This window comes from Xiphias gladius, chromosome 24, assembly GCF_016859285.1.
Source record: "Xiphias gladius isolate SHS-SW01 ecotype Sanya breed wild chromosome 24, ASM1685928v1, whole genome shotgun sequence".
Classification (NCBI taxonomy): Eukaryota; Metazoa; Chordata; class Actinopteri; order Istiophoriformes; family Xiphiidae; genus Xiphias; species Xiphias gladius.
The window spans coordinates 11,678,535-11,690,381 of record NC_053423.1 but is presented as its reverse complement, the minus strand read 5'-3'; the positions used below and the strand labels follow the sequence as shown (position 1 = coordinate 11,690,381).

Below are 11,847 nucleotides of genomic sequence, written 5' to 3'. Positions count from 1 at the left end.
TTGCTAAGTGTTGACTGAGGGTGACTGGTCGCAGCTGAGCTAGCTGCCAGCCAGACAGCCTTGCTTGGCAAAAAAAAAAAAAACAAGCCCCTGGGCCTTTTGGATTTCAAAGGTTGACGCGACACTTTTGTCACAAGGAGTCTCCAAGCACCTACTTGACATGATCAGGGGAAAAATGCGATGGCATCTGTGAGCCCTTGAGATGACATGATAAATGTAGCAAAGACAAACATGGATAAAGCCAAAGAGGAAGTGAGAAGGGATCGAGAGGGGAAGGAGGGGTGCCTGGGCCTTTTTTGGCTCGCCTCTGACCGTGCCGACTTGTGGTATATGTGTGTGACAAAGACAAAACAGGCGCACTGACACCAACACTTGGGTAAAAAAATAGATTATGTTTGCCTTGCTATTGTTGTCCCTCACTCAGTCTCAGCCAGACGGGATTTAGGCAGACTTGGCAGGGTGAGACGACCTCTCTGTGGAGGATACCCATGCATCTATGGCTTTCATCTCCAGAGAGACAGCTGTTTCTATGAAAATGCATCTCTATTATCTTTGTATCTTTGACTATGCATTTATCCTTTTCTTGTGGTGAAATCTCTGTACTTGCTTACATAATGCAGGACTAATTTGCTCAAATGTAATGGCTCATTGCAGGAAAGAGGAGGTTTATTAAGGAAAGATCCTGTCCTATTTTCCCAGGACAAAGAGAATAAGGATCCGGCTTTGTGCGAGATGTTTTGTGAGCATGTCTTTGCACCAGGGTGATAAATGCCCTTGCTATTCACATTCTTTACCAGCACTAAGTAAACCTGTTTCTTTAACCCAGTGATGATTGGGTCATCAGGGGAAAACACTTTGATTTAGGCAATGGGTTTATGTATTATTTATGTATGGATTTGTGATTAGAAATTGGGCTATAGCGTTTGTATATATAGTGAATATAAGAGATATATTGTTTGTTAGTTCAGAAAGTGTAATCTAATTCTGTTGTATTTCCATTTATCTTTAATTCAGAATAGAAACCCCAAGTACAATCCTGATCCCAAAATTGAGAAGCTCTGTCCTATGTAATGCTTACAAGAGAAAATCTGACCTTCTACCTTATTCATTTAGAATTTATGAAAGCAGAAAATTAAATGTGTTTTATAGTGTATATAGTATCCTTAAATTTTTTATTCATTCATGTCATTGTGCCATACAGTATGTTGCCACCAAATGCTCAGTAACTCATTGTGCTTGAGGAGCTCTGAAGCCCTCTTGAGAGAGTGGAGAGTAATTTAGGGAATAACCCATAATGAACTTCATATTTATAGAAATACTTAAGGGGTTGAGGGATGACAGAGAGGCCTTCTGTTTTTCTTTTAATACTTTATTATTCTTAAGGAGTTTACAGTGTCTGTCTCATTCAAAGCCATTTTCTTACTCACTCACCTACAAACAACCATGCTTTAACACTGTGGTTGAGGCAGGCCAAAACAGTGCATGTAATGACTCTATAATTATACTATTACACTCTTAAGATCTCAGGTGAGAACAGTATTTTGAAGCACTTGACTGTGTTTACTTTCTCTGAACTGTGTAGAAAAAAAACTGAATTTATCTTGGTGAATGCTTGTTATTGTATGCAAGAATGCAAAGAATAAAATAAATAGCTAAACATCTTTGTAGATTATGTGAAGTATATAAACTCATTCTTGGGAAACACAAAAATCACACATTTTTCACAATTTCATGTAGTTTTGTTTTTTCTCGATCAGCATCAGTAAAATACACCTGAACTGAATTTACAAGTTGTTTACATATTGTCGTAATTTCTCTGGTGCGCATGGACATATTTTCACAATTGTGAGTGACTGTGTATTAAGTTTGTATGCCTATATATGTTGAAACCTACAGCTCATGCATAAAGTGTCCATTTATGCGTTACACCTCTATAAATTCCTGTGTGTTTACAAGTATTGTTATTTCCAACTTCAGAGAGCATCTCTGACAAATGAGGCAGCCGTCAGACAAAGTGCTGGATGGAAACTGAATGATAATGAGTGCATGCGAGGTGTCCGTGATTATGTAACAACAGAAATGGAGGCAAAGAAAGGCCAAGATTACTGTGATGGGCGTCTGCATGGTACTTTGCTGCTGCCTGGTTGTGTTTACGTGGAATTAAATTAGCCTTGTCCCTAAGGGTGCCTACTTGGTAGAAGGAGAGCAGCAAATGACAAACAGATGACTTGCTCCTTATTAGCATTGCTGCTTTAATTTTTTTTTTTCTTCAACATATTAAAATGTCTGATTTCAATCCAGTTTCTAATTCTCTTGTGCCTATTATTTGCACTGGAAGCAGTGTAATTTTGCCTGATAAGAGTCCATATTAACATAAACACCTGTAAGCTAGTCAGGATTAAACCCATCTAACATTATAAACATCCCCTTAAGCTTTAAACTGTAAAACTATTCAAGGTCAGTCAGTAAAAACAGTGTGCAGCCAACTAAACATTCAACCAGAGCACTTCAACTCAGTTTGACCTCCTCTCCTTCACAGGGGCCTCTCTGGCCACTGTATCATGCTAAGAGGGTAGGTTCAGGAGCAGGTCCCTGTCAAGGACACAGTAGCAATTCATGAAAGTATTCAGAGTGATATTTCTTCTAGACAAGTTCATTTGACCAGCAGGCTTAGGGTTATGGTTTTCCTGGAGGCAAATGTGAATGTGTGAACTTTGGTGTGAAAATATGTCCAAAACATGGAGAACTAAACGACCAAATTCAACACATAATCTTGTCTAAAATATGTATAAGGAGCACCATCATATAAGAACACTGTATATGTACATATAAATCAAATATTTTTATATTGGCATAAATTGTTTTCTCTAACTTTCTTGAACTTTCTACCTTTTCAAAATTCAGGGGGAAAATCCTTCAACATTCCATCACAATCCCTCTTTTTAATGCCAAATTTTTAATCTACTTATCCAACAGTGGAATATGACTGAGTGCACTCATTTTACATCTTGCAGTGTGCAAAATCACTATCTCTTTAGGCTCAGCGTTTCCTGTCCCAGGAGTAGTACAGCCAGAAGGAATGATCCAGAGAGAGAGAGAGGAGAAGTAGGCACTTCTAAAGCATGGAAAGAGACAGTAGCAGCTGTTAGCAACACAATCACACTATGCATAAGCATGTTTTATTTAACGAGAAATACCCTTGGACTGTGCAGATGAGTATACACAAAAGGGACTTCCTGCTTGTATGGTTTTTCAGGCAAATTGTCAAAATGCAATGTGCCTAAAAGAGATTAGAGGCAGAAAAGCAAATATTGAATATTCCACAACAAATGAGATACTGTGTAGAAAAACAAGCCTGTTTCACAGCTAGGAGTATGGCACTTACAAACTCAGTGAGAAATGTGCACACTATAGTGTTTCTTTGAGCCTGTGATTTGGAAGCTATTTGTCCAGACGATAACTAAACTATTTCCACTGAAAAGTTACAGGATAGATCATATGTCTTATCTTATTCTGCCTCTTGCATTATCTACTGTGACCAGAATCATTTAAGCCAACACAAGTTGATACAGCACAATGCAAGTGGCCAAAGTGGAGCTTGTTATTATCTTATCGCCTGGAAAAGAGCCTCAGAGCAGATTAACAAAAAACACACAGATATTATCTAGTTAGTAGTAGGGCCATTCATCAAAGTGGAACACAACCATGTCCGCTCATAGCAGCCAAACTGCTTGCATGCCTTCATAATGATGCTGTGTAAGTGTATGTGTGTGTGTGTGTGTGTGTGTGTGTGTGTGTGTGTGTGTGTGTGTGTGTGTGTGTGTACATGTCTGTGTGTTTGTGTGGAGTGAAACCTATGTAAACAGGGAGGGTTAAACTAAAGCATAGCTTTGGGGTTTTAAATAAATACTGGCTGGGCCTGACAGCGGCAGGCAGTCTTAACACACACACACACAGACACACAAATACACACACACATGCACACACTGCCATTGTCTCCACTGCTGACACAGAGAGCTAGCCAGCCACCATAGTTGATGATAAAGCAGGCAGCAAAAGCCCTCAGTAACAGTGCCACAGTGCTTATAAGCCATATCTGCTCTCAGCCATCTGCTGTGTTTGTAACATGAAGTGTTACTCACCACTTGTCATCCAGTAGCCGCACTTGTAAAGTTAGAAATAGCTACTGGAGCCACTTGAGGATACAAAGAATTTAGCAATAGTTTGGTCAGGCTCAGATCCAATACTGAGCCATATTTTTGGATTCAATTCACTGGGTAACAAAATAAGAAGGATAAAACATGCTCCTCATTTCGGAGTGTGACAGCAAGGTTTAAAGAACCTCTGACGCAGTTAACAATTGTATAAGTAGAACATATGGACCTGATGCTGAGCAGAGGACGCTGAATCGTCTCATATCCATAAAATATACTCCATCTAGAATATATTATATGTGAGCCATCTTTGCCTCCAAGTCTTTCAATTTGTTTAAAATGAAATGTCATCCTACTATTCCTCTCAGGAACATTATAATCTTAAGCAAAAATAAGCCTTTTTGCAAAATCTTAATCATACACCAAAATACTTACATCAGACTGATAGATCTATTGTATTGCTGATGCTTTTGGTTGATCCCTTTCGGCATCTTCGCATCTTGACATCTGTATTGTGAAAGTAGTTTTGGGATTTGGGAGAGATGTGGGGGGGTATTAACTTTTGGTAAAAATTAAATGGGGAAAGGGAGATTTATACTCCTATGTTTTTATGCATGAAATATTTCCACTTATAAATTGAAAAAACTGACAAAAAAGTTGGAAAAAAAAAAGTCCATCTATCTACATCTCAAACACACATCCCTAACTGAAATGATGAGTTTTATCGATGGTTTCACGCTAAGCTTCTGTAACCATTTTCACCATTTCTGCTCTGTTATGTTTTCATCAACGCTTGTTTGCAATTCTACTGATTTCAACCAAAACTGGAGCAGTAAGAAATCATAAATTCACACTTTTGGAACCAGTTTAGTTAAGATATTTAAGGGGCCCCTTCTTCCGTTTTGAACCCTGGGTAAATGACGGCACCTCAGGAGGTAAGTTCAGGAGAATCAGTGCTTTCTTCAGACAAACAAAAGGTAACGTTTTTAGGATAAGCACTGCATTCCAGTCAGTGCAGCTGTCCCATGTGGCTCAGGGCAGCCGGCTTTGATTGGCATATCTGATGTGTATTTGGAGAGAATGATAAGGGATTCTCAGACTCCAGGGGACAATATGGGATTCTTTGTCTTGTGGATCAAACCAGAGCAGTGCTCCTTTCTCTGGAGGGCACTGGATGCTCAGTCCTGGGAAATCTGCATGGATGGATGGATGATAAATTTTTAAACTTCTATAACATCAAATCTTCTTTTTTTGCACGCCCTAGACCAATGATGTTGTAACTTCAAATACTTTCTCCAAATTTGTTTGGATTGAGAGAGAATTTGTTTTGACTCGATTTACATCACTGCCGTAGGTGAGTGAACAAGCAGACTAAAGTCAAAGTTATCATCCTGATTGTCACCGTGCAAAATGAGAAACTGCAGCACATAAGCAGCCAGCAGTGGAAACCTCAAGGTGTGTGTCCTTGCTGTGGCGTGTGGTGTGTGTGTGTGTGTGTGTGTTGCCCACACTGGTGTGCTGCAGTCCGCTCCCTGCCGTAGTTGAGTAAACTACATGGACGTTAGCGGGCGCAGCGGCACCACCAGCGAGCCGGAGTGGATTAAAGCAGCGCGCGTGTGTGGAGAGCCACTCGGTAAACGACCGTGTAACCGAGTGCGAGACCCCGGTGTGTAACCGCGAGTCCGTCACAGCAGCTCGCGGCTGCGAAACAGCGGAGGGAAGGCTCTCGGCGAACTCAGTTAGTGGCGTGTATTGTGTGTCAGGGCAGGGAGAGCTCGGCGGGAATGGCTTCATCTCCGTGCGGCAACGGCAACTTTGATTCCGGTCTGGAAATCAAAACTCGCTCGGTGGAGCAGACGCTTATTCCCTTAGTGTCGCAGGTGAGTACCCCACGAACGTAAAACAAGACGCTGTACTGGATTCTCCGAACCTGTTGTGCTTTTAAACCGCACTTCGGCTTCCCAACAACGGCCCTTCCTCGAACTCCCGGGGCCAACTTCGGTTCCCCCCCGTTTTACCTGTTCGTCTGCGGAGACTGCGTGTTTCCTTTCTCGTGCCGTGTTTAAAGCCTGCCCCACGTGCGGAGGATTCACCGCGAGCGGCCACATCGTCCCTGCTGTCATGTAGTTGTTGTTTTGTTTTTTTTTAATCGGTAATGTTAGTGCGTCGCAGCCTACTTCCAAGTCGACCTGTTACACACGGCACCCAGCGAAGTCTCGGGAACGGTCGTCCAAACTTTTGTAACGTGTACGGCATCCACGGGGACACACATGGGGCCGGGGACGCGCAGATTTTGTTGTTGTTGGGCAGAAGTTGGTAGGCTACAGAATTACATAACAGGCTGCACTGTACTGTAAATAGGGAAGTCAAAACGGGAACAATTAAGCCAATGATCAGCCATCCGAAAAAACCCCCAATGAAATCGTGGTATTAATCTCTCTATATTTGCTGGAGACCACCAGAAACCCCCCTTTGAAGTCTTCACACTCCACTTGGAGAAAATACCTCTTCTAGAGAGCGTAGAAGTTTCCCCAGACGGTTTGCGCCTGCTCCCCTTTGCCAGAGCCGAACTGCACTGTGACTCCCACTTCCCTAATTGGGCCACTTTAGAGGCACGTGTTTTGTTTTTCAATAAACAGAAGAGGCTGAAAGACCCACTTACAGCCACCGCACTCTTTCAGCAACTCTTCTCTTGCACACTTGAAACAGTAGTCCCAGCTTCAAAAGCCTGGAGTTTAGGTCACTGAGTTAATGGATCACTTTCCTGTATAGAGCAACAAAGTAGGCTACAAATTCCAAAGCTGATTTGTAATATCTTTTTAAACAATAATGCCATTTTAGGCTATTAATTTCCATTTCAGGAACAATTACACATGGTTCATTCAAACCCTCTGCTTTTAACCTGAGCATGACTGTTTCCCACTGTTGCTTCCTGTGTGGCCACGTAGGGATGAGGGGTGGGTCGCATCTCCTCAATAGGGGAATGACAACCAGTCTTATAAATGCTAATATTCTCTTGATGTGCAGGAGGCTATAGGGGCAGTGACCTGTAAATGTTCTGTTGTTTCCACCGAGAGACAGTGGACGAGAGAGGCACCCCGTTGGTGATTTAACAGAGTCTGGACAATACCATGATGGAAGGTCCCTGACACTGTCCTTCCCCTGTGAATGCTGAAAGCCTGCTTCCTCCCTCTCATTGCACTGGCTCATTTGAAAGATATAAGGTCACGCTGTACTGAATGGATATGGGTTTATTATCAGAAAAGAACATCTGTTGGGGGTGTGCCCCTTCGCGTCGGCTGTTCATTTTAGATGATGTAGATTTTCAGTCACGCATAAGTACACCAAAAAGAAAATTTTAGTAGTTTGGTTGTACAGGATGAGACCTTAAGGGTAAATCTAGGTGAGCTTTAACCTATGATGCAAACAGCATGTTGTGTACGAATATTTCTAGTTAGCAGTGCTGTAACATTGCACAAAGGCATACAGTAAATCTGCTGCACTCTTAATTTATCTTGATAATATTTACGCTGCAGCAAACGTATGGTGCAAACCTGCCCGCTGAGAAAGACTGGCTGCGCTCCCGTCCGTAGCATAGAAGAAAGTGCTGTGTGCTGTAACGATATTCAGAACATAACAGTCCACTGTCGAGCAGTGGGCCTCAAGGACAATGTTTCCTAACTTTCTCTTTTTCCCTTTGTGAGGCATGTCCCCATAGCAACAGAGCGCTGCAATGCTGAATGAAACAACATTTTCAAGGACTGTTACCGACATATATAATGTTTTGTTGTTGTTGTTGTTGGTGTGATGTCATCAGAAGGACGATGAGGCGGTCAGGGCTGACCGGTACATTAGTTTCACCTGCTCTGAGTGCTTTTTATCCAGTTTAGCACATGCAGGCAGATAATGCCTTAACGGCCAATATGCAGAGCTTGTAGAGCTGAAACGATTAGTCAGTTAATAGATTAGTCGACTGCCATATAGGCCAACAATTTCGATAATTGATTTATCTTTTTATAATTTTTAAACCACAAATGCCTCAAAGTTAATGGTCCCGGATGCTCAGTTTGCAGGTTGTCTCCCTCTTCTATGAGATTAAACTGAGTATCTTTGGATTTTGGACTGTTGTTTGGATATAACACGACATTTTTTAGGCGTCACCATTGGCTTTGGGAACTTCAAATGGGCATTTTTTGCTGTTTGTTGACATTCTATAGACCAAACGATTACCTGTTTAATCTCTTAATTTAAAAAAAATAATTGGTAGATTAATTGATTATGAAAATAATTGTTAGTTGCAGCCCTACATGTTTCATAGCAGCTTGATTTCCCCAGTAACTTCTGTAGATTTTACATGATGATGATAATAATAATAGAAATTAGGAATATAACAGGAAAATAAAGGGATTTTGCATTGCAGTTACACAATAATTATAAGCCCCATCACTTGCCATATGTGGGTGTGTGTGGCATGTGCAGAAACTCAAGTTGCCAAGAGAATCCTGTAAAAAAACTGCCAATGGTCATTGGAAAGACTGATGTTAAACCCAGGTGTGGTGCTCTAATAACGGCCTTAATGTGAGTAGATAACTCAGTTAAGAGGTTTATGTGGCGGTTCTGAGAATCGGTATTGCCTTACATGGGTTTTAATTGAATTATTATAGTCATTGTAAATGCATAGACTTTGTGGGCTGTGTTGTGTGGCTTTTATTCTTAAGGAGCTTTGTGTGTGTGTGTGTGTGTGTGTGTGTGTGTGTGTGTGTGTGTGTGTGTGTGTTCATGTGTGTTCATGTGTTGTAGGGGTCTTTAGATAACTATCAAGGAGGAAATGAAAAAGCTGTGTCAGTGAGAAAAGTCAGTGTTTGATAAGGTATTATGTTGTGCACTATCCCCTTCTTTTATTATGTGTCACGTCTCCTCTCCTCTCCTTTCCTCTCCTCGCCTTGCTATGACGTTGATATCCTCAGGCCTCTGTTATCAGCTTGACTCCCACCAGGGTGTAATTATAGGCCTGGGAGACTCCCAGCTTTGCAACCCCCCCCCCCCCCCCCAACCACCGCCACTACCCCACACACACACACACTCACAAACACACCCTGCTTTTACTATGTCCGTGGGGACTTGTCATCGACATAATGCATTTCCTAGCCCTTTATCTGAACCCTAACCTCCATTCCACCCCTAGAACCAAGTTTTAACCCGCAAATAGCCATTTAAACTTCTGGGGTCCAGCGTTTTGGTCCCCAAAAAAACTGTTGGACCCCATAAGTATAGTGGGCTCCCAGTGTCTGACCCCATGAGTATAGTAAAACAAGCCCACGTACACACACACACACAAAATAAATAGAGGAAGACAGTCCTACCCACCTTTTTTTCTTTTCATACTTATACTGTATGTTCACCTGTCATACTGATTTCTTGTGTATGCGTTTATCTATTTGACAGTGAGTCTGAATGTCAACTTCATTCCCAAGGTTACTGCTGCTCTGAGTTTTTGCAATTTAAATTCTGTTTAAATGTGTCTGAGTCCTGTTTTCATAATGTAGCCACTTAGATGTTTTCTAGTTGTAATCTCCATCACTTTGACCATTCACTTCAGCCTTTTCGAAACAGAAGGAGCCTTTTCCTAATTTAGCGGAAGCACTTTCCTTAGTGAGGAATTCATTAATTTGATTTTACTTCACCTTTTCTCCTACTGCCATCTCCATACCAATAGACATGCACTGTGAGGTGCAGGTTGAGGATAATGAATTGCTCTGGTGGTGGTCAAAAATGTAATAGGCATCACACAGAAGGGAAACTAAGCAAAAGTGTCTGCTGTTGTGTGTGTCCTACCTGTGATGTGGTCTGTAGCCAGCTGGAAGGCTATTAGCAATAATCTGGCTGCTTTTTCCTTGAGATGTGATTCCTTATTTGAAGTGGTGATTAGTGAAATAACAGTTCTGTTCCTGGGTTTTTATAATTTAGGTGTGTTCTTAATAAAAACACAGCAGCCCTGTCGGGGCGCGGACTTGGTGGTCCTTAGCCTAAGGAGGTGTAAGGGTGTTTTTTTGAGGTAAAGATGTGTGGGTATGAATAAGGGCAAGGGAGTAATATCTGACACTTTGATCAGATCAGTGAACATTTAAACAATTGTGACACACTGGCCTTGTGATTACGTAGCTACACCGGCTCCACCGTTTTTCTACAAGGCCAAGCGAGGAGTTTCTCAAAAGATTTTCTGCTATAATTGGAGCTGGAAAATCCTTTCTCTGTCCAAGTTTGTTAGCGTCCACTTTGTCATGCCTCCAGGGGTTTTGTGGTGCTTGCAGTTTTGCCTTCTGATTTGTTAGAAAGGACTGTGGGTAAAAAGCCTTTTCCCCGTTCATTTTACTCAAAGCTGGATTGAAATGGAATATATATTACCCAAATAAAAGCTCAGTGGCAGGTTTTTGGATGTCATTTCCTCAAAGCATTCGCATTTTGTCACATAAATTCCACATTAAACAAAATGCTGTCACAAAAGCACTCCATAAACATACTCCTCACTTAAGAGCTCTGTAAGCACAGCTATCAGTCAAATCTTCATCCCTCTTTCCGTAAATATTAGAAATGGACCTTTTATTGAGATACGAGGCAATATTTCCCTCTCAATGTTCCTGGTCCAGTGTTGAGGTAACATGACAAAAATTTAGGTAGTGAAGTTGTTTTTAATACCCAGACAGAGAGGCATTACTGTTGCCAAGAGCCCTAAATGATATGCGTCCTCCAGCCATATGATGATAATGAAGACAAATGGGTCCCTGGCATGAAGGTGAAACCACATGAGGATCATAGTACGCCACAAGCGTGCTTGTGTGTGTACACACATTCACAGCCCAAAATATATTAACCTCCTGGGAATGGGACAACATAAGCCTTTATTGTGTGTTTTAGTATGTGTGTATGGGAGAGGGGTGGGGGATTCCAGTGTGGTTTGCTCCTTTTTATCAGTAAACTTTGGTATGTGTGATTGTTTGCTCGTGGACAACAGAAAGTAAAGAAATCTGTGGTTCCAGTGTTTGATGTGCAGTCACCTGCATTTTTTTTTTTTTGTCGCCACCATGACTTGTCACCTTATCAGCCTTCAACCCTTTGAGCCCATGAGTCTGATAACACTGTTTCAGTGCAGGTCAGAGTGGCACAACAAGGCCACTATTTTTCCCATTGTGCCATTCTCATTGGAAGACTTTGAAGAATGGTCAATTTGTACACCAACACACAATCCTTCATTTGCCAATAGTGTATTTATACTTCTTCTCTTTGAGTTTGAGACTGGCAGAGTGTGCGTTTGTGTTTTGTTTCAGCAGATAGCCCGTGGTTCAAACATCAAATAATGTATATGAATCACAGTTAGCCTGACACACTTTATTGTTGAATAAATGGGGGTCTGAGGCAAGTTCTCACTCAGTGCTAGGTAGTATACACAGGCAGTCAACAACGTTGTCATCAAGTTGAAATGAGGTGTAACTCCACTTAACTCCTCTTGTTTTCTAGTAAAGTGGTTACTTAGTCTGTTAACTGTGTCAGTTTAAAGAATTAATGTCTTTAGTAGTGATTACACTCACTACCCTAAACCTCCCACCTTCATTCTCTCTCATAGTCTATTTTTTTGTATTTCTGTGACCCACACAGACACACACATACATGAAAATACATTTGCAAAGCTTGCATG

At 41.5% G+C, this 11,847-nt stretch overlaps 1 protein-coding gene across 6 annotated transcripts in view; it reads left to right on the top strand.

The window, feature by feature from the left end:
- Positions 1-5,294: 5,294 nt before the first annotated feature.
- The window catches only part of ctnnal1 (catenin (cadherin-associated protein), alpha-like 1), a 50,323-nt gene continuing 43,770 nt past the window's right edge, over positions 5,295-11,847 (top strand). For 2 of the 6 annotated variants that reach the window (XM_040121904.1, XM_040121901.1), the window contains exon 1: positions 5,674-6,034. In XM_040121904.1, coding sequence (XP_039977838.1) covers positions 5,939-6,034 — 96 coding nt within the window. In that variant the 5' untranslated portion in view covers positions 5,674-5,938. Of the gene's footprint in view, positions 5,509-5,673; positions 6,035-6,204; positions 6,402-11,847 lie in introns of those variants that run through there. The other 4 variants (XM_040121903.1, XM_040121905.1, XM_040121906.1 and 1 more) reach the window with 3 other exon arrangements.